Source organism: Chrysemys picta, chromosome 3 (genome assembly GCF_011386835.1).
Source record: "Chrysemys picta bellii isolate R12L10 chromosome 3, ASM1138683v2, whole genome shotgun sequence".
NCBI classification, from domain to species: Eukaryota; Metazoa; Chordata; order Testudines; family Emydidae; genus Chrysemys; species Chrysemys picta.
Genome location: NC_088793.1, coordinates 7,864,541 through 7,885,762, shown reverse-complemented (window position 1 = coordinate 7,885,762; position 21,222 = coordinate 7,864,541). Strand labels below are relative to the sequence as shown.

Genomic DNA, 21,222 nt, shown 5'->3' with positions numbered 1-21,222 from the left:
GCCCTTTGTCAACAGCAGAGTGGGTTTGTTACCAAATGGAGCTGCAGCAAGCCACAAAGCACGGAGACCGATTTTTTTTAGAATCGGGAAATGTATTTAACAGGTTTCTAATAAAGAAATAGCTCATGCAGGCACCACAGCAGCTCAATAAAGGCTATAATCCTGAGCACTGTGTTTTGGGGCTAAATGACAATAATTATCCTCTTAGATCAACGTTCTTGGCACTAAAACATCAAAGCAGACGTTTCCTCTTACCTTAGCTTGCCCCTGGCACAAACACAGGCGGAATCTCCTGTGTTTTACAGCAATAGTTGTGGGGAGTCACTTGCAGGTTTAAACTAATGTAAATGGTGGATTCTCTGTAACTTGAAGTCTTTAAACCATTATTTAAGGACTTCAGTGGCTCAGCCAGAGGTTGTGGGTCTATTACTGGAGTGGGTGGGTGAGGTTCTCTGGCCTGCAGTCTGCAGGAGGTCAGACTAGATGATCATGATGGTCCCTTCTGGCCTTAAAGTCTTTGAGTCTGAAAAATAACTGAGTTTATCAAAAGAGATGAATTCATCTGGGTTTAATTGAAACCGCACAGCGTGAGACACAAATCTACAGAAGCCCCACCCACCACCGAAGCCCTTCCTGCAGGATGTCAGGTTCCATAGCTGACATAACCAGGCCAAACTCTCATTGGCTGATTGCAGCCTAGTAGCAGGATATTGTTTTGAGCAGCTTTCATGGGAGGTAGGGCAACTAGTGCTCACACTTGTGGATTGACCTGAATCACGTCTGTCTCTGCCTCATTTTCCCCATCGGTAAAAAGGGGGATAACTTTGTGTACCTCTTTAAAGACTTTTTGATGCCCAGCTACAAAGCGCTATGCACGGGCAAAGTATTTGTGCTACTGCCTCTCTCCCGGGTTTGCATATACCAGGTAACCTGCTGGTGCGTCCTGTGAGCGTATCCTGGGGCAAGGAGTAAGAGATGCTGCATTCATAGAATTCCCCATCTTAAAGTGCTTCAGGGGAAATGGGCAGCGAATTAAAGGCAAGACTTTTGGGGCTTTGTGACCTAAGGGCTTGTGCTATGTGGGTGTTTTGAGTTATGGTCCCCCGAAGCAAATTTGGACTTCAGACACAAGTGGGGGGAAAAAGTCTGGGGATCTTCTCCTATGGTCATTATGAATCTCAGTAACCACAGTGTCGTTTACTTGGACAGGATCAGGGTGGAATAGCAAGGGGAGCTGCAGGTCAGGACGGTGGCACATCAGCAGAACTGTGTGTTTTGGGAGCAGCAGGAAGGGGGAGGACTGGAATAGTAGGGTAAGGCTAGAAGTAGAGTTGCCAACCCTCCAGGATTGGCCTTGAGTCTCCAGGAATTAAAAATTGTCATGTGATGAAATCTCCAGGAATACATCCAACCAAAATTGGCAACCCGAGCTAGAAGTCAGATTGAGATGCACCATAAGAGGCTCATGAGTGGATCCAGGACTGGAATAGGGAGGATAGGGGCAGGTACTGTGGGTCAGGATAGAGGAGCTGTGTACAAGAAGCTTGACTGCTGCTTCCCAGCTCTCTCTGTCCTTCCCTTGTGTCAACGTTAAACTCCTCCAAATCGCAAAGGAATGCATTTCATTTTCACTCCTGCAGTTCCTCTGCTGTATTTAGGCTTCAGCGTAGAGCCGGCAAAACGCCCCCCCCCCTCCGAGTGACCCTGCCGCCTTGTGTGAAACGCCAGCAGAATAAATCCGCCTCCTGAAGAGGGTTCTGTCTTATTACGGCCCGGATCCTTCTGCTTTGCTGCCATCCGAGCAGACTTGGTGACTCAGCACATCTGCTCCAGACCCGCAGTAAAAGCTCACCTTTTATTTATTTATTTATTTAACACGCTGCTCGCTGGGCTGGCCTCCCGAGATGCCCCTCTCCTCCCCCTGGGATGCTCCTGGAGGAGGCAGCAGTCATGCAGTCTAATTCAGCCTCTCGCTTGTGCTTCGGCAGGGACGCTTCTGTTTTGCGAGAAGTGCGCGTCAGACCATCAGACGTGGTCTATCGATGTAGCGGCTAATAATGGCCTTATTTGGTTGTTCGGTTCTCTCTGCAGCGGATTCGTGTGGTGAGAGCCCCGCGTTGTACTGGAAAATATTCCACCTGGCTGGAGGTACCTTTCTTAGTCCTTGCTTCAGGTTCGTTATATGCCAATAAGGGAGATGCATGTAGGTGTCACTGCTGCTGGGCTAGACTCTCTGATCTTACTTGCATTGGTGTGTAGCTGGAGTAACGTTTGCGCCGTATTCTCAGGTCAGGTAGGGCTTTATAGGTCAAACCCAACATCGTCTAACCAACTGCCAGCTAGTGAAAATCTGAGAGCGCTGGTGTCATGTTCCCATGGAGATGTACCCCATCATTGTTACGGCAATGACTCAGGGTGAAAAGTACCGGCTGTTAAATCTCCAGTACCCTCCCCCTTCCCTTTCTCCTGCCCACCTACCTTATCAGGTAATAGGCATGACAGAAAACCCCGAACTGAACAGAATAGCTTGTGGGATCGTAGCTCGGTTGAAGTGAGGGATGGGAAGGAGAGACAGATCCCAAACAATGAGAGGAGAGGTGACTAGCTCCCGAATATACAGGAGTCCCTTGACAATGAATTGGATACTTAATGGAATCGGTGCCCGAAAGAAACTCTGAAAGGAAACCTCCCTATAAATGGGGTATCTTCTAACCCTGAGGCAGCTTTTTGGGACTAGCCAGTGTGTAAGGGCTTGGAGAATCCTACAGCTCATCCCACCTGGCCTAGGCATAGGGTTAAAGTCACCACTGTCATCAGAACAGGTGCAGCTCCATTAACATCCCAGGTGTCCCTCACAGCTGTTTCTGCCAGCAGGGCCGCCCAGAGGATTCAGGGGGCCTGGGGTCTTCGGTGGCGGGGGTCCTTCCACTCCGGGTCATCGGGGCACTTAGGCGGGGGTCCTAGAGCAAGTGAAGGACCCGCCACCGAATTGCCGCCGAAGACCTGGAGCGGAAGGAGCTCTGGGTCTTCGGCAGCGGGTCCTTCACTCAGTATGGCCGAAGACCCGCTGAAAACTCTCGTGGGGGGCCCCTACGGGGCCTGGGGCAAATTGCCTCACTTGTGTGCCCCCCCTCCCGGGTGGCCCTGTCTGCCAGCGGTGAATTCAGCCCATAGGAGGGAAATGCAGCCAAAAAAACCCTTCCTCTTTCCCTGGGAAAAGGTGATTTTTAAATAGACACCATTGAGACCATTTGGTGGGCAGCACGTTGATAAATCTCGGGCAGCTGCATCCCAGAGGCGCCTGCCGGGGCACACAGCTCCCTGCTAAGGCATTGTTAGCCAGGGCACAGTGAGATGAAAGTGACTGTGGTCTGGCTGACGGCTGACTGCCTTGGCTCTTGGTACAGCGTGACACAGGGTGGAGATGGGCTGTCCTTGCTGTCACTTGTTGCTGCCCAAGGGCTAGAGATTTGCAGTCCTTGGTCACGGCGTAACGATCCAGCCCGGGCAGATGGACGCCGCCAGTAACTCAGGTTTGGGATTGGGAGACTTTTTGTGCCTGCCTAGATGCTGTGTAGTTAGCTCTTTATCAGCCTCGCAACGTTGCGTGGGATGCCGCCGCTGCTGCAAAGTTCCTTTCATAGAGATTTCTCTGCCTCTTCAGTGCAGAAGCTTCTGGTCGATATCCCTCCCCATCCCCCACCCCTCAGTGCAGGCTCTTGTGTTTCGTTTGTTGTTGATCCTCTGCTAACAAAGCAAATCGGACAAAGCAATTTCTCTAATGATTTTGAAAAGGCCTGAAGCTCGGGTCCTGCCAGTGCCCCTAGCCCTGGGGGCTGATCCATGACAGGAGAGAATGTAACACCTGGGTCTTGTTGCTGATTGATTGTCATGAAAGGAGCGCGGGAATTGTCCGCATGGATCACAGCAAGGGGTTAATCTAGACCCGTGCCTTGTTTCCAGCAGCTTCAGAGGAATGCCCCCATTTTCCCCTATGGCTTGGGTCACCCAGCTGGATTACATCTTCCATGATGCACCATGGCAGCCCAACTAGAAGGGGGACCATGGTGTATCTTGGGAGATGTAGTTTGGCCAAGGCGTCCGTTCTGTAGAGAAGCATGGGGGGCTGGGGCACTTGAACTATATCTCCCATAAGGCCTTGGGGTGGGCATTTCTGAATCAAACTTTTGGAGTTTTGGGGAAAAAAATTAGTTTTCAGCTGAAAATTGTCATGAATAAACTGAAGTTTTCAGTAGGCAGGAAAGTATTTGCCATACCCCTGTGGTTTATATTCCTTATATATTTTTTTGATCCTATCTATGGGTCTGTGGAGTTTCTCTTCATTTATAAAATGAGCTTTAATGATGTTGAGGATGGACAAATATCTATCTGTGTCTAGTAGGTCTGAAGTTAAGCTGGGCCAGGCAAAACCTGATGCAGGGACTTTTACAATATGGCTAATGGCCAGGGCTGGCTCCAGGTTTCTGCCGCCCCAAGCGGCGAGGGGGTGGGGGGGGAGAGGAAGCCGATTGGCAGCACTTTGGCGGCAGCTCAATCATGCTGCTTCATTCTTCGGCGGAAGTTTGGCGGCGGGTCCTTCACTCCCTCTCTTCCTCTTCGGCGGCAGCTCAAAGAGGAAGAGAGGGACTGAGGGACCCGAGGCCGAATTCCCGCCGAAGACCCAGCTGTGCCGCCCCAATAGCAGACAGAGTGCCGCCCCTTTGTGTTGGCCGCCCCAATCACCTGCTTGCTTAGCTGGTGCCTGGAGCCGGTCCGGCTAAGGGCTGTTCCCATCGTTAGCAAGGAGGATATCCAGTGAAGGCCCCCTGTGCCATCTGCACATGGAGGTGCTCTAGGGGCTTGAACATAGAATTGGGAGCTAATATTGCCTGAGTTCTGATCCCAGCACTGCCTCTGACTCGTCCTATGGTCTTGGGCAAGTCACTTTGCCACATGATGCCTCAGTTTCCCCATCTACAAAACGGCGATGAAGAGATTGACTTATCTCACCGGGAGCTTGGGAGGATTAATTCATTAATGTCTGTGAAGTGTGTTGAACAAGTCAAGCACTAGATAAGGGCTAAGCCTGATTATGCAAATGAGGCTCAGCCCTCTGGATCCTGGCAAGATGCCAGTGCAGCCCCCCTGGTGGGGAAAGCTTGGATGCCCCTGAGACAAGAGAGTAAAAGAGACTGCCATCCCCACAGTGTGATGCCTGTGCTTTACAGGCAATGCAGGCAGCGGACAAGCATGTCTATCCCAGCAGGAGGGAAGAGCAAGGGGAGGGTGGAATTCTAACTATTGTCTTCCAGGCTTTTTAAGACCTGCTGTGAATTTTTGGACTCTCTTTGGCTCTGCGGAGACATGACAGAAACCGGCGTGCATTGGGGAGCACTCATCAAATCCTCAATGAAAAAACCCTGTTTACCTGCAGATATGTTGCGGGTGTGTGTGTGTGTGTGTGTGTATGCTTACCAGGGTTATGTGTGGAATTTTATTCTATTTGGGCTGTGAGCCTGCACCTGTCTCCATGGTACCTGAAGCCAAATGGCAAGGGTGGTGGAGCATTCAGCGGTGTCACCTAATAATTACATAGTACGTTGACAAGGCAGTGTGGTAGGGAGCTTTTCAAACCTGCCCTCTGTGCTATAGTGCCCATCACAGGGGTGTTGTGAGGATATAAACACAGTCAAGAGTGTGAGATGATTTGGATAACGGAGGCCATGAGATGGGATTGGGTATGCTGAACTGTGTCATAACCCCTATACTGCAAATGAAGATTTCCCCTCTAGCTCAAGTGGCAGGGACCTGGGATTTTGGAGCGGGAAGCTCTTGAGTTTATCCCCCAGGTTGCTCTGAAGTTTTGAGTGGCTGCAGCACAGTGACATGGGGGACTGGGACTAATGGAGCTCAGATCTGGCCCAGGTCGGCAGGGCCTGGGAAGTGGCGCTTTCTCCAGACATGTCTGTTTGCTAAGCGCCCGCCCCGGCATCGCAGGGCTGCTGTTCCATGCCGCCGGCGCCGACTGCAGTACCCGCTACGCCCGCTAGAGGCTGCTGGCGGGAGCAGGCCCTGTGCAGCCAAGGCCTTGCCCTCCCTGCCCCCAGTAATGGGGCATCAGCTGGGTAAGGCGGCCCCAGTGGGAAGGGGGTGAAGGACGGATCCCTGGAGAGCAGCCCCCTCCCCTGCCAGGGAGGGTAGCGGGACCAGAGGGCGCTGGGGCCTGGAACTTGCCTGGGAGGAGTGGAGGGAACAGGGGCTGGGCCTGGGGCCTGCCTGGGAGGTGGGGGGGCAGAAACCAGAGTCGTTCTGGGAGGGGGCGGCTGCCATGTACCCGGGGAAGGGGTGAGGCGTGGGGAGCGGTAATGGTGGCGGGGGAGCAGGCGGTTGCTGGGGGGGCCAGGCCTCGTGCCAACGGGTGGGAGAGGGAGGTCTGCGGAGCTGCCTGTTCGGTTGCCGGCACTGCCGACTTCGTCCTTCTGTGGCAGGTCCGCCGAGTCCCGTGCATTTCACGGGGCCGGGTCTTTCCTAAGGCAGGATCCTGCTGGCTCTGCATGGGGGAGATCCCATGGCACTTCTTGGGACCATAGGGGTTTGCCCGGCCACCCCACGGTTTGTAGCAAGCTGTGTGCCTGGCTCTGCCTACCAGATGCTCTCCACCCTCAGTTGCTGCGTACCAGTGGTGATGGGGGAAGTGATTTCTCTCTAGGGATATAAGCCAGTACTTTCCTGCATTGGCAGGAGCTGCTTGGGACACAGGGTGAGAGAGGGGACGGCCACAACTCTGCCTCAGGGAGGGAGAATCAACTTCATCCCATGATCAGGGCTGCCTAGGAGCGGCAGCTGGTTTGCACTGGGCTCGATCAGTGCATCCTGCACCCGGCTGCACCCCCTTATCTAGCCAGCTCACTTTTTGGGGCTCCCTTGTGGAGAAAAAGTTGCAGCCACTTTGCTCTACTGCAGCGTATCCCCCCCCAACCTATGGTGGGTTTTCCTCCACGGAACATGTCTCGAAGGGTCTCCGCTTAAAAGCGATGCTGTCGAACAGGAGCTGAATCGGTGTAAGACTCTAAGCTCTTTGTGACCTGGCCTGTGTCTCCGCTATATGCGTGTGCAGTGCTTAATACCCGCCCTGCCCCCCCCCCGATCCCTACTGGGGACCCTCTAGGTGCTACCACAATCTGAATCAGTAATGGATCTGCTTGGCTCTTAAAAGAAATTTAAAAATGAGCTAATTGAATTCCAGTGGGACCATGGCTCTTAAAAGAAATTTAAAAATGAGCTAATTGAATTCCAGTGGGACCCATTGGCTGTGTCCATCCATCTGGGGATGTCACAAGTTCATGATGCCCCTGGGGAGGAGGGAGAGAATCTATTATTCTTGGAAGTTAACAAAACTTACCAAGTTTTTTCCTGATTAATAACCTTCCCCTCCCCCGCTCGGTGTTTGCACCTAGGCTCTTCTTCCTTCCCGTCAGCAGGTTTGGGGGGCTTTTAACATCTGTCCTGCCTGCTGCTGTTCTTTAAAGGCCTCTTGAAAGCTTGTACTGTGTTTCCAAGAGGAAGGTCATGTCAGGTGATGGGGAAAGCATTAGACATCATTATGCTGTTAATATTAATGGGATCCTTGATGCATCTGCCGCTCAGCCTCCTTCCCCACGATGAATAGCAGCCGTGAATCAAGGCTGCAGCTCGGTTGTACTAGCGCCTCTCCCAGGGCTTATGGGAGGAGGGGGGAAGGAGGGAAATCTGAATTAGACCTAAAAATATTCTGAAGTCGCATTTATGGAGATGAGATAATGTATGTTGAGACTGTGGGGGAGATTCAGAGCTAATGGGATGATTTACAGGAAGAGACTTGGAGATTCTAGACACATGTAGAAGAAGGGCTTGTGAACAGATGAGCCAGTATTAGGGAGCCAGCTTGGTCCCTGGTGTAACTCCAGTGAAGTCAAAGGGCCAGATTCTCAGCTGGTGTGAATGGGTGCAGCTCTGTAGCTAGTTCAGAGACTCAGATTGTGTCAGTGGTGCGCATTGTCAATGCGGAGACGAGATAAATCATGTAAAGAAGGTGTTCACTCAGAGATCCGAGACAAAGGGAATTTATTAGGAGGCTTTGAGAGATCATAAGACACCAGTTTCAATGTGACTAGGAAACAAGAATTTATTAAGAGGCCAGATTAAAGGTACTTTGTATTGGAAAGAAAGAGAAATCGATGACTCCATCTGAAGGAAGAAGCCAGAGAGAGAGGAAGCAAGCAATTGTAAAGAGAATTACAAAAATCAATGGCGGGAAAGGCACCGAGGGACTCTTCGGAAGGGCGTGTAAAAAGTCCAAAGGGCAAGAGAGTCATTCACCACCATCCATGCCAGTTTCACACAGCTGCGGCAGCGAGAGCTTTTTGAGTCTCGCTGCCCTTGGGATTGCAGGCAGCAGCGGCTGTAGGTTTGGCAGGCGCTGTTATTCACAGTGCCGCATTTGCTCAGATGCGATGCATTCAGAAAGCGAGCGAACACATTTCAGGAAACAAAACAGGCCCATGAAATCCTGGAACGCCTAAGCGGCCTATGACTTCATGTGTTCCAGTGTGACTAGAAGCTAGTTCTCACTAGTGGCCTGTTTCTAAAAGCCAGGGGAATGAAGGTAAAATATATTGATCGCTTACATTTCAAACTTTCTGAGCGCTTTACAAAGTATGTTTACAGCAGTCACGTCAGCCGCTGCTGACATGCAGCCACCTCTGGGGGGGAGGGCAGCAGCTGCATAACACACAGTGCTGCTTGGAAAACAATTGTAGTGCAGTGTATCTAGCAAAGGGAATTTTAGGTAGGCAAAATACCTGATCTGTAATACCAATAGCACCTCTTGTCCAAGGATGTCAAAGCACTTTGCAAATATTAATCACTTGAGCCCTGCAGTGCCCCCATTGCAGCGCAGATGGAGATGCAGAGGCACTGAGAAGTGAAGTGACTTGACCATGGGGCACAATGAGGTGTCTCAGTGGCAGAGATGGGACTAGAATCCACAAGTGTTAAATCCCCCGTGCTCCTGCCGCTAGACAACACGTGCTCAGCATAACCAAGGAAATGGGAGTGATCTGAATGATTCCCAACAGAGCCTCTTCTTTCACGGCACCAAACCAGTGAAATACCTTGTCTCCATGATCAGTTGCTCTGCCATGAGGGATACAGCAAGATCCTGAGGACCTGGGTATGGTACAAGGCCAAATTTCTAGGGCCAAATGATCCCTTTATCCCTTGCCAATCATTTGGAAACCGAGCATGTGTCTGTAGTAGTGTGCAAAGAAGCAAAGCGTAACATTGACGATATCCAATGATTACAGCCCAGCAGGTGTATAATAAACACCTCTGATGTGAACGTGCTGAACGGAAACTCTTCAGTTGAATTCAGACTGGAACAGGTACAGAGAAGGGCTACTAGGATGATCCGAGGAATGGAAAACCTGTCTTATGACAGGAGACTCAAAGAGCTTGGCTTGTTTAGCCTAACCAAAAGAAGGCTGAGGGGAGATATGATTGCTCTCTACAAATATATCAGAGTAATAAATATCAGGGAGGGAGAGGAATTATTTAAGCTCCGTACCAATGTGGACACAAGAACAAATGGATATAAACTGGCCATCAGGAAGTTTAGACTTGAAATTAGACAAAGGTTTCTAACCATCAGAGGAGTGAAGTTCTAGAATAGCCTTCCAAGGGGAGCAGTGGGGGCAAAAGACATATCTGGCTTCAAGACTAAGCTTGATAAGTTTATGGAGGGGATGGTATGATGGGTTAGCCTAATTTTGGCAATTAATTGATCTTTGACTATTAGCGGTAAATGTGCCCAATGGCCTGTGATGGGATGTTAGATGGGGTGGGATCTGAGTTACTACAGAGAATTCTTTCTTGGGTGTCTGGCTGGTGAGTCTTGCCCACATGCTCAGGGTTTAGCTGATCACCGTGTTTGGGGTCGGGAAGGAATTTTCCTCCAGGGCAGATTGGCAGGGTTTTTTTGCCTTCCTCTGCAGCGTGGGGCACGGATCACTTGCTGGAGGATTCTCTGCAACTTGAGGTCTTTAAACCACGATTTGAGGACTTCAATGGCTCAGACACAGGTTAGGGGTTGGATACAGGAGTGGGTGGGTGAGATTCTGTGGCCTGCGTTGTGCAGGAGGTCAGACTAGGCGATCATAATGGTCCCTTCTGACCTTAAAGTCTAGGAGTCTATGAAAATGACTTGCCCTTGGGGCTGTGCAGGGAGAACCTTTGGGAAACTTCAGCTGGTGCGGAGTGCAGCCTGCATGTGGCTCAGGGAGTATTTGATGCTCAGTGTCCGTGGTCTGCACTGACTTCCAAGTGATTTATCAGAAGAAATTTAAGGCATTGGCATTGACCTATAAATGGTGTAAGTCCTGACTCTGCAGAGACACCATCTCTCTCCATGAGATCCCTCAATGTTTGCTATCGGGTGCTCAGACTCCTAGAATCCCCTTTTCAATGGGGGAAGGGCTGGTGGTCCAGTGGGGCCTTCCTCTCTGGAAGGGGCACCACCCTGGATTTGTTGCCCATCAGAGCACCCTGCAAGGAGTGTCTAGCCTCAAAGGGTTTTGTGGAAGGGGTGGGGTAAGCTGGATCCAGGTGGGTGGAGTGGGGAGCGTTCTATCCTAGGGCAGGACTGTGTGTCTTTGAGGCTACCGAACCAGCTGTGTGTGTGTGTGTGTGTGTGTGTGTGTGTGTGTGTGTGTGTGTAATAAGGATACAGAGCTCTTCGAGCACTGGGCATTTGATAAATGTAAACGATTTAATGTTGTGGGTTGGCTGCTCCATTGATTGCCTCAAGAATAATTTTGCAGTGCTGGGTGACTGACTGTTAAGTCCTTCCATACATTATCAGCTGGGTTGTGGTATTTCCTGTGGGCTAAGAAACACCCATCAAATAAAGGCACTTTTGACAGTGAAAACTGGCTGTGCTGACATAATAAAATCTTTCTTTCATCCTGAAGGGTTCCCGAAGGAATCAGTCTAGCACCCTGTGTGGGGTGTTGTGACAGCTGCTCACTAGTGCACAGCAACAGTTAAGGACAGGAAGTGAAGGATAATACTGTATTCAGCGGAGACTGGAGGGGGAAATTTACGAAGATAGAACTTCATTCTCCAAATTGGAATCTGATCAGGACACCGAGAGATGCTGTGGGATCAGGACTTCAGGATTCTGTCGTGTGTGCCTGGGATTGTCAACATGGGGGCCGATCCGTGCCAGTTGGGATGTTGTAGGACAGGGGTTCTCAAACTGGGGGTTGGGATCCCTCAGGGGGTCGCGAGGTCATTACATGGAGGGTCACGAGCTGTCAGCCTCCACCCCAAACCCGCTTGCCTCCAGCAGTTATTATGGTGTTAAATAAATTAAACACACTTTTAAATATATTAGGGGGGTCGCACGCAGAGGCTTGTGATGTGAAAGGGGTCACCAGTAAAAAAGTTTGAGAGCCACTGTTCTAGGAGGTGTCGTTTCTTCACTAGAGAAGGGGACTGGGAGACAGGGCTCCCGGGTGCCACTCCCAGGTCTGGCACTAGCTCTTGGTGCCTTACTTTCTCCATCTGTAAAACAGGGATAGTCTTTGTCTAAGACTATCTGACTTACATGGCCCCTGTCACTTTAGTGTCTGATCACCTCACAGTCTTTAATGCGTTTATCCTCTCAACGCCCCTATGAGGTAGGGCAGGGCTAGTGTCCCCCCTTGTACTGGCACAGAGAGACTGAGTGACTCACCCAAAGTCCCACATGAAGTCTGTGGAAGGGCAGGGACTTGGTGTCCCAGGTAGGCACTCTAATCACTGGCCCATCCTTCCTCTCTTAGTAATACCGACCTTGAGGTGTGTTGTCTGTACAGCATAGTATCGGGGCGACTCTTTCCTGTGTTGTTTCTTGCCATGTGGATGCTTCTTCACTAGATCTGGACCGACACCCCCTCCCCCCCCCAAACTTCCATCGCTTTCCAAACAGCCATCAGATTGTAACATTTGGCTACCACTGATATGGAAGAGATTGGGATGGGTGACCTAGAAGACAGAGATTCCATAGTCCCGTGCCACCTGCTTCTTCTCCCCTCTCCCCCACCCCCCAAGCTATCTCATATCCTGCCCGTGAGGTTGTGTGTATGAATACATTGGTCTTTGTGTTTTTTAAAATTCTCTTTGGTGACACCTACCAAGTTGCTCATGTTCTGCAGAAATGATTGAATGTGTTCTTGTGAAGATGTTGGACATCTTCCTTGGGAATTTGTTCCTTAATTCACTGTAGTGCCAGTATTTGCTTAGGTTGTTCCTGATCTTGCTTTCCTGCATGCAGCTTGTTTGGAGAGACAAAAGGGTGGAAGGCGTCGTGTGCGTTGAGGATACTGGGTACCTGTTTTCTCTGCAGAGCAGGCTGTGTGCAATAACAATGGAAACTTCATCACTCAGTGAACAGAGCTGAATGTGAGTGATGACTATCAACCAACCCGAGTACGATGTTTAGACAAAGAGAGAGAAATGTTTTGACAGGCAAGCTGCAAAACAGAGGTCAGGTGGGGATGCATTAATGTTGCTGTTTGAAAATAGATCTTAGCACAGAGAAAGACAGAGGGGGCAGGGAAGAGGGGACTGAGTAACTAAAGTCTACTCTCTTTCCTGTGGTACAGCAGAAGGTCAGAAGATTTAAACGAGCTTGGTTTTGCGGTCTCCTTAGATGGTTCCTTGATTAGATTTTGTGGTCTCTTTAGATGGTTCCTACTTGACTACAATACTCTATGGGATGACCCAGTACGGTTTAATTGGACCTCTGTTCAGGAAATTGATCATCCAGGCCAGCATTAGCTATCTGGTGCAGGGTCCTGTTGGCACTGATGTATTAGTGAAATTGTAATGACTCTCACCTCTTTGAGAGACACTTCCATCAGCCTGCCATTGGGACCTCTGGATGGTCAAGAATATATTATAGGGAAGAGTCCTACATTGGCAGGGAGGGTGGAAGGGCTAGATGAACTAATAGGTCCATCCCCTCTCTAATTTCAATGGGTTGTATTCTGTTCCATCTGTCGCTGATTCTGTAATGCATGCTATCAATAGTAAGGGACCCACCAAACTCCTGACCGGTATGGTTGGACAGCAGATGACTTTTTTTATATGGGTGGGCACCTGTTGGATGAGGCTATCTGATTACACACCAGCATTTTGGCGCTAGGCTCAGAGATCTGGTACTTCATCTCTTGCCCATCATTTTGTGTAAATAATGATTTACTTAACTCTATGTAATTAGTTGCTTGCTCTGTTTCTGGTTGGGTGCATTTTCTTCTGTGGCATTGGTAATACCTCTGTGGGGAGTGAATGAAGTCCTCGAGTTATGCCTTTTCACTGCATGCCATGGAGGTAATGCTCTTTGCTGAGAACACCCACCCAGGTTCTGATTTCCCTTACACTTGTAAATCTGCAGTTGCCCCATGGCTGCATGACTTGCACTAGAAGAATGTGGCTCTTTCTCCCCCTCTAATGGCTGGTCCACCTGAGTGGATAAGAGTCTACTACAGCTAGCAGCTGATGGAGTTACTACTTTAGCTGAAGGGATAGAAGCTCATGCTTTTAGCTTGGAAGGGTTTAGACTCCAACCATGTTGATGACCAAGGTGGGGCTTTGTTGCAGCTGTAGGGGAAGAGAGGGAGGAAATATGGGGCAATGGCACAGGGACAGACTGTGTGTGTGTGTGTGTGGGAAACGCTGGGGGAAAGGAGAGAGCGGAGTAGCTTTGGGGAGGAACCAGAGAAGAATGGGGAGGAAAAAATGGAGTTAAACCAAGGATGGACACCAGAGGACAAAAAGGGAAAATGCAGAGGAAAGAAAGAAATGAGAAGAGGGCCGGGTGATGAGCAGGGGAAAGGCAGAAAAAACAGGCGAGATGCAGCAAGTGCTTTGATTCACAACGCGACGTCAGGTGAGGGGTCATCCGCTGCAAGTAGGGGCAGTTCCAATCCAGGAAGGTTGGGAACCGCTGAGCTCTTCAGAGCAATCTTCTCCACTGCCACTCATGCATTGGCCGGCAGGGGTGGGGCTGGGGAGGGGACCGTCCCCATGAGCGGGATGAGCAAGCTGAGGGAGTCAGCAAGATGCATGTTGAGAAATGCTGCAAACTAACATCTGGCTGCATTCAGCTGCCTTTGCTGATGCCCACTTGTCACGCCTCATATGTTGTCCCAGGAAACTTAATGAGGAGAGACCAAAGGTCTGGAGATCAGCCCTCTCTCACTGGAGGTCTCTGAACGCGGTTCTGTTAGCGTTCTCTGTATAACACGCAACGTTCGCCAAGTGCTTTTACTGGCAAGGAAGAACAAGCCACTGTTGGTGTTCTACTCGTCCTGCGTTCTTTAGGCTGGATCTTCGATTGGGATTGGGCGTTTATATAGTGAACAAGAACGCCCAGAAGGGAGATAAAACCTCATGCTTCAGGGTTTAAGCTAATCTCTAACTAGTCGGGGTTGGGATGAGACCTCCGCGGGGGGAAATTATTGCACCTCTGCCTGTTGCAGGGTTTATTGTACTTTCCTCTGAAGCATCTGGGCTGGCCACTGTCTGGGAGAAGACTCTGGGCTCGATGGACAGGGTCGGTTTCATGGCAGCACGTCTTCATTGGCATCAGTGGAGTCACGGTCGGTGTAGCTAGCTGAGGATCTGGGCTGTGAGCTTTAGAGATTGTCTACTAGTTGCACATGCCTTTCTAAGCGAGTAAAATCCCAGCAATCCTACGAAATGGTGTCCTGCTCGTGTGCCTGTAAATTGCCTGCATTGAGGGAATTAATTTATATTTATTTCTACTTCTCAAAGCCTCCCGTGTGACAGTCCCTTCTTGCCACCCTCGCTAAACAGGAGCAATGTTTATGGTTTCATGGAGGTCAGTGGCATGAGTAAAATTTACTCCTGTGAGTCGGGATGATAGGACTGGACCCTGATCGTGCAGGTGTCTGTAATTTTCTCTTGTAACACATACTGAATTTAATCTGGATCGATTCTTCCCCCCCTTTACCCCCACCCCCCACAAAATCCACCTCCTAGTCCACCACCAACTGCATTCTCCATCTCTCCCAGCTCTAATCCCATTTAACCCCCATCCTCCCCAGGTAAGCCTGGGAGAATACATAACCCTTGCAGGGTGCCCTGGAAACCAACAAATGCGGACTCCCTCGGACCAAGTGGGAAGTGAGTTCCAGGACCAAAGAACTATTGTACAGTCAGCATCTCTTCTGAGGCCAGGCCAGGATTTGGGGTGGGTGGGTGGGAGGGGCTCTGTTTAATGACAGCAGATGGCATGAGCTGTGAGAGTCACTTAGGGGCAAGCGAGACAGAGAGAACCCGAGGACAGCCTGTGTCCAGTCGTCATTACATCTGAGCCCTGTCTCTTCTCTACCAGGAAGAATGCTTCATTAGCTAGGACCACAAATGCCTCAGCACTTGTCCTCCCCACTCCCCACCCCGTTTTCTTGGCTGAAGCGGCCGTAGCTTTTAGCTTTACTACTTCAGCTGATTGCAACAAATATGCAGCTCATGGAATTCAGGTCCTGGTCAAATCCCAGGCATCCCTGCCAGCCAAAGGGAGACTGCTTTGTGAGTGACCTCCAGGGCAACCTGCTATGCCTAACAATGTAAGAGGATCTCAGGTCGCATTGTTGCCACAGTCAGCATCTGCCTTGTGTACAACTGTGAGATGTTTTCCGCCAGAGTTCTGTGGCAGCAGCTGATCAAAGCGACTCAAAAACATGTTCTTTAAAGACAAGTGTTGTTTATTCACCCAGAGGTACATAGCAAGCAGGGGAAAGGGATTGACCAACAAAAGGCCTGTCCGTCTGGGTCTTCCCAAAATTTTAGTCTTTCTTTGCAAGTGTTGGGTAAGTTCTACTCAGCCCAGACACCTGACTCATGGCCTTGGAGAGACCGACTGCCCCAGCCATGTTCTCCCAGTGTGTCTCTGTCAGAGACTCATCTCCAGCGATTGCTGGCCACTGCGCCCTACCCCCCAACTCCTCTCTAGGCCAGGGTCTTTAATGGTATAGTGCCCCTATGATCCTAAACTTGGGCCTGGGGAAGATTTAACCTGCCAGCCTGTTTGGAGCCAGGCAGGTGGGCATCCCAATTAATGGATTCCCCCATCATTCCCTTAAAGACCCTGGGTATTCTCTCTCTCTGTACAATATCTGTCATTGTTTCATTACCTGCTTGTTTTTTCCCCAGTGGCCTTCTTTGATTTAACTCCATGCAGTCAGGCAGGATCATATCCAGTAGGTAAACTGCAGCGTTTCCCTCGTCTTCTCAGTCATGACATTTTGTGGTGGCGTTAATCTTCGTGATTCATCCCTGTGCAGGCACTCGTGGCCCCGAGCAGTCGCTGAGTAATGCTATGAGTGGTGGTTGGTTTTTTTGTTAGCGGGGTACGAGTTTTCTGTCAAACATGCCTCTCCCTGGAATCTTCTCCTCTGATCCGAGCACGTCGTTGGCTCTTGACGAAGGAGGAGGACCACGGCCCTGCTGCGTTGCTGAATAGCTTTTCCTTTCTTTTCCAGGTGTGTGCGGCTGCTGTGGTGCCTTGCGGCCCCGTTACAAGAGGCTAGTTGACAATATCTTTCCGGAGGATCCAGAGGTAAATGAGCTTCCTGTTTTACTTCAAGCACAATAACTTAACAGCCCCCTGCTCGCTGGAAACAGTCCCAGAGTTTTCACGTTTCTCCTGTGTGTGGGATTGCAGGATCTCACTGTCATTCAGTGATATTCACCTACACGCCAGGAAATGCTGTCGTAGAAGAGGTGACCTTTTAAGGCTCTCTGGGTCGTACACGGAGGGTTTCATTTTCTGTAATATGCCCTTAATTTTTGTTAGAAGCACTTTGTGTTGGTACCAAAAGCCCACGCCCCTACCACCTGAGCCATAATGGCCTCTCTGGGTTTGTCTAGACTAGGATTTAACTAGATTTGCCGTTAGCTCAAGGTGATGACCACAGCTGTAAATGCTAGTCTAAACACTCCCCAAATATTTGTTTCAAGACACAGGTGTGTGTGGTTTACCCCAGGCTGAGTCCTGCCACAAACATTAGAGGAGTGTTTAGCCTAGTGTTTATGATCACGTTCGTTAACTTGAGTTAATTGCAATCATTCGCACGTCCGTGGCACTATTTGTCCCCTAATTTGGAAGTACTGGCTGCTAGTGACTTGTCTCAAACTTACTCAGTGGCAGAGCCGTGAATAGAAGGCACCAAGGACTCCTGGCTCCCAGGACCGTCCTAAACAGTAGACAACAGAGCCAGGAAGACACATCACTGCCAAGTTAAAAAGCATCTCACATTGGGTGCTTATTTCCCACATTATGACATAAAGTCTTTGTGTGACATCTGTTCCTCCTTGTGTTTAGCTGTGACATTCTGAGTATGTTTCCCGGACTTGGAGAAGAGCCCTGTGTAAGCGCCAAAGCTTGTCGCTCTCATCCACAAAAGTTGGTCCAATAAAAGATATTACCTGCCCGACCTTGTTTCTTTGACATCTACGTCATTCAGTGGCTGATGTCACAGGTGGATGGGTGAGGACATAAACAGGGAAGCAGGAGTGGCAGAAGTGTCTCCAGATTCAAGACTCTTGTTTTCACGCTGAAGTCCTTGGCAGTACATAATAAGGGAGGAGGAATGTTGAAAACATCTCACATGGGAACAGAATGATTTCTAAAGAAAACTGTTTTTCAAAGCTTTCCATGACACATAAGCAGCTTTCTGGGATAATTACCTGCCCACTCAGTGAAAGTGTCAATCCCCCGGCTCTCTTTGAAGATGCTGTCATCGTCCCGCTAAGAGAGGTTTTTTTTTCTCAACAACTTCGTGCCCTGGTAGAATGAAGAACTAACTGGAACAGCTCCTTTAATACGTTACAGTATAACTTTGTCTGGAGGAACAGATGAAATTTTCTTTTCCCTTAAGAGATGTTCTGCTGTTGATGTATATAAAATAGATGTAGAATAAATGCCATGGATGGATGGGAGAACAAGATGCAAGCTAGCAGCATCCCTGGGTAACTAATTGTGACCACATGCATGCGAATACCACCAGATGCGAGTAGGAATTGAACCTAGGATGCGTGGCTGGTGGTCTCGTAATAGGATGGCAACAGCATCTTCAAAGAGAGCTGGGAGATTGACACTCATGCTGAAAAGGCAGGTAAGTATCCCAGGCTGCTCATGCAATCCCAGCAGGTGTAAACTACACCAGGTACAAGGCAGAACCAGGCCTCGTACCTTCCACCTTTGTTGCTGAAGATCACTTGGTTCTAAAGATCCTTTTTGGCAGACGGTGAAGTGGTGAGACCTTGCATTTCTACAGCATCTCCCATCTGAGGAGCTCCAAGTGCCCATCATACACCACCTGAATAGGTGACCTGAGCTCAGCACCGAGTAGCTGCCATCCATGCAAAATGTGTGTGGTTTGCCACAGCTGGAGATAAAGCTTGGGGGCAAAAGGGGCAACAGCAGAGGTGATATCTAACAGACGGGCTGCGTTTCTTTAAATAGAGTGAAGTGAATTGAATGCTGATGCAAGTTGGCGGGTTGTCAGCCCCGGAGGCAGAGGTCTCTGTTTATTCCCAGCCCGGGTTTCACAGCCACCAGTTCCTCACCAGTGTGCTTCAGGAGCGACCCTGAACTATGCAGCTAGTTCAGCCTTCGTCTAGCCAGTCCTTTGGCTCTGGCCTGAGGCTGCCAGCTTGTGCTGCTGTGACGTGCGTGTTGGGAACCGCAGTGACTCCTCCACTCATTTCACATAGGCCGCTGGACAGCAGATACCTCAATGCTAACGGATACTGACAGCTGAACGTGGGGTTTCTGGCACCTTCCTCTGAATCATCAAGACTCTGGCCAGCGGCCGAGATATGAGACGCTAATTGACTAATTAGACCATTGGTCTGACCCGGTGTGACAGTTCGCGTGACTTCCAGTGCTCTCGATTTCAACCTGGAGGCCGAAAGCTCCATAACCCCTTCCCTGTGCCATTCCTTGGGAGTTGCTTTTTAAAATGCAAAGGAGATCAAACCCCGTGTCGGTCTGTTTTCCAGGATGGGCTGGTAAAAACCAACATGGAGAAGCTGACCTTCTACGCACTGTCTGCGCCGGAGAAGCTGGACCGCATCGGCGCGTACCTTTCGGAGAGGCTGATCCGAGATGTGGGCAGGCACCGATATGGGTAAGAGACATCGCTGTGAATCAGTGTCATGCTAATTACGCCGTGTGCATAAAGAGTGAGTGCCCAAAACATACTGGAGAAGGTCCAGGCAAAGACTGAATGAAGCTAATGGGATGAATCGGCATACTGAGCACTGAAATAGACATATGTCCTGGGGGACACCCAAACTACTATGTTCTCCGTTGCCTGGGCAGCTACACACACATCAGGTTACACCTAGACGATGGCATCTTGTCACCTGTGAACCTACACGTGGTGCGAGACCAGGAACTGCACTACTGTGCATAGGCGCCAACTTTCCCTGGCGCCGGTGGGAGTTTGCACCCCCCCCCCCCGCCCTGACTCCACCCTTTCCCTGCCCCGCCCCCATCCCAACCCCATCCCCAAAGTCCCTTCCCCAAATCCCCACCCCGGCCCTGCCTCTTCTCTGAGCACGCTGCATTCCCCCTCCTCCCTCCCAGCCGTGCGAAACGACTGTTTTGCGGCACAAGCACTGGGAGCTACAGGGGAAAAAATGGGCACGCGGTGCGCTCAGGGAAGGAGGCGGAGGTGAGCTGGAGCGGGGGGGTGGGGTGGGGAGCTGCCGGTGGGTGCTGAGCACCCACCAATTTTTCCCCGTGGGTGCTCCAGCCCTGGAGCATGGAGTTGCACCAAGCTCAAAGTACCCATTCATCCACGCCTATGGATTTCCAAAGCACCTCTCCCTGTAGTAGCTAGAAGCTGTAAGAGGCTTACAACAGCTGCAGCTTATCCAAAGTCATCCACAGCAGTGAGGGCCAGGACTGCAAAACACATCTGATTCCTGCCCACCATTGCTAGAGCACTGTGCTTGGACAGGCTCGAGGAGTTTGTGGGTTGATGGGTGATTTGATGCTGGGTTACACCACAGGCTCTTAACGGATTCATTTTACATACCATTTCTGAGCCTTTAGAACCTTCCCCACCCCATCTCTTGCTGCAGGAGCAGAGCCCTGCTGGCTTGTTGCTTTTAGCCCTGGTGACCTGTTTCTATCCGTTACTTTTTCCAAGACGCTGCTCAGGGAAAAGGGCTACAAGTAACCTTTTTTAATTTTTTTAAATGAAAACGGAGTCTCCTCATTCCTGGTTTGTCCTGAATCACGGGCACTTGTGGCCTTCGTAGGGTCCAAGGTCAGACGGGACCGTTGGGATGATCCAGTCTGCCCTCCTGCGTAACACTGGCCAGAGAACTGCCCTGAAGTAATCCCTGTTTGAATTGTGTTTTAGAAAAACATACAATCCTGGTTTTAAAAAAATGCTGGTGATGGAGAATCCCCCAGTTGTTGCAATGGTTAATTACCCTCACCGTTAAAAATGCGCACCTTATTTCTAGTCTGAAGCTTCAACTTCCAGCCATTAGATCTTGTTATGCCTCTTAAAGAACCCTCTGTTATCAAATTTCTGTTCCCCGTGTATGTACTTCTAGACTTAACCGTCTCTTTGTTAAGCTAAATCGATAGACTCAAGGAGTTCAATCACGTTAAGGCATTTTCTAATTCTTTAATTGTTCATGGGGCCCAAAGTCCGACTGTCTCTGTCGAGCCTGTTCCTTTTCCCATGCGCCTCTGTGCAGATGGAGTTCCGTCGGACTGTACCGCTGGCTCCTGTGGTACATTCCTCATGAATCACACCAAACCACACTGCCCCTTCGCCTGTCCACTATATATGTAAGTGGTCATCAAAATCACTGCTTAATAAAGCCATAGGGACAGCTTCTCCGCCTCCTGGCTATTAGGTAACCATCCACCACTTTCAAAGTGCGTATATACCAGGGGTTCTCAAACTGGGGGTCGGGACCCCCCAGGGGGTCGTGAGGTTATTACATGGGGGGTCGCGAGCTGTCAACCTCCACCCCAAACCCTGCTTTGCCCCCAGCATTTATAATGGTGTTAAATATATAAAAAAGTGTTTTTAATTTATAAGGGGAGGGGGGTCACACTCAGAGGCTTGCTATGTGAAAGGGGGC

General features: G+C 50.1%; 1 protein-coding gene across 22 annotated transcripts in view; it reads left to right on the top strand.

Moving 5' to 3' along the window:
• Positions 1-21,222, top strand: part of EFR3B (EFR3 homolog B) — a 166,515-nt gene that overhangs the window by 77,830 nt on the left and 67,463 nt on the right. For 19 of the 22 annotated variants that reach the window (XR_010600041.1, XM_065590096.1, XM_042848868.2 and 16 more), the window contains 2 exons: positions 16,587-16,663; positions 19,111-19,238. Coding sequence is in view for 17 of the 22 variants with exons in the window: in XM_065590096.1 (XP_065446168.1) it covers positions 16,587-16,663; positions 19,111-19,238 (205 nt within the window). In the remaining 5 variants the exon portion in view is untranslated. Of the gene's footprint in view, positions 1-3,415; positions 3,534-16,586; positions 16,664-19,110; positions 19,239-21,222 lie in introns of those variants that run through there. The other 3 variants (XM_065590090.1, XM_065590089.1, XM_065590097.1) reach the window with 3 other exon arrangements.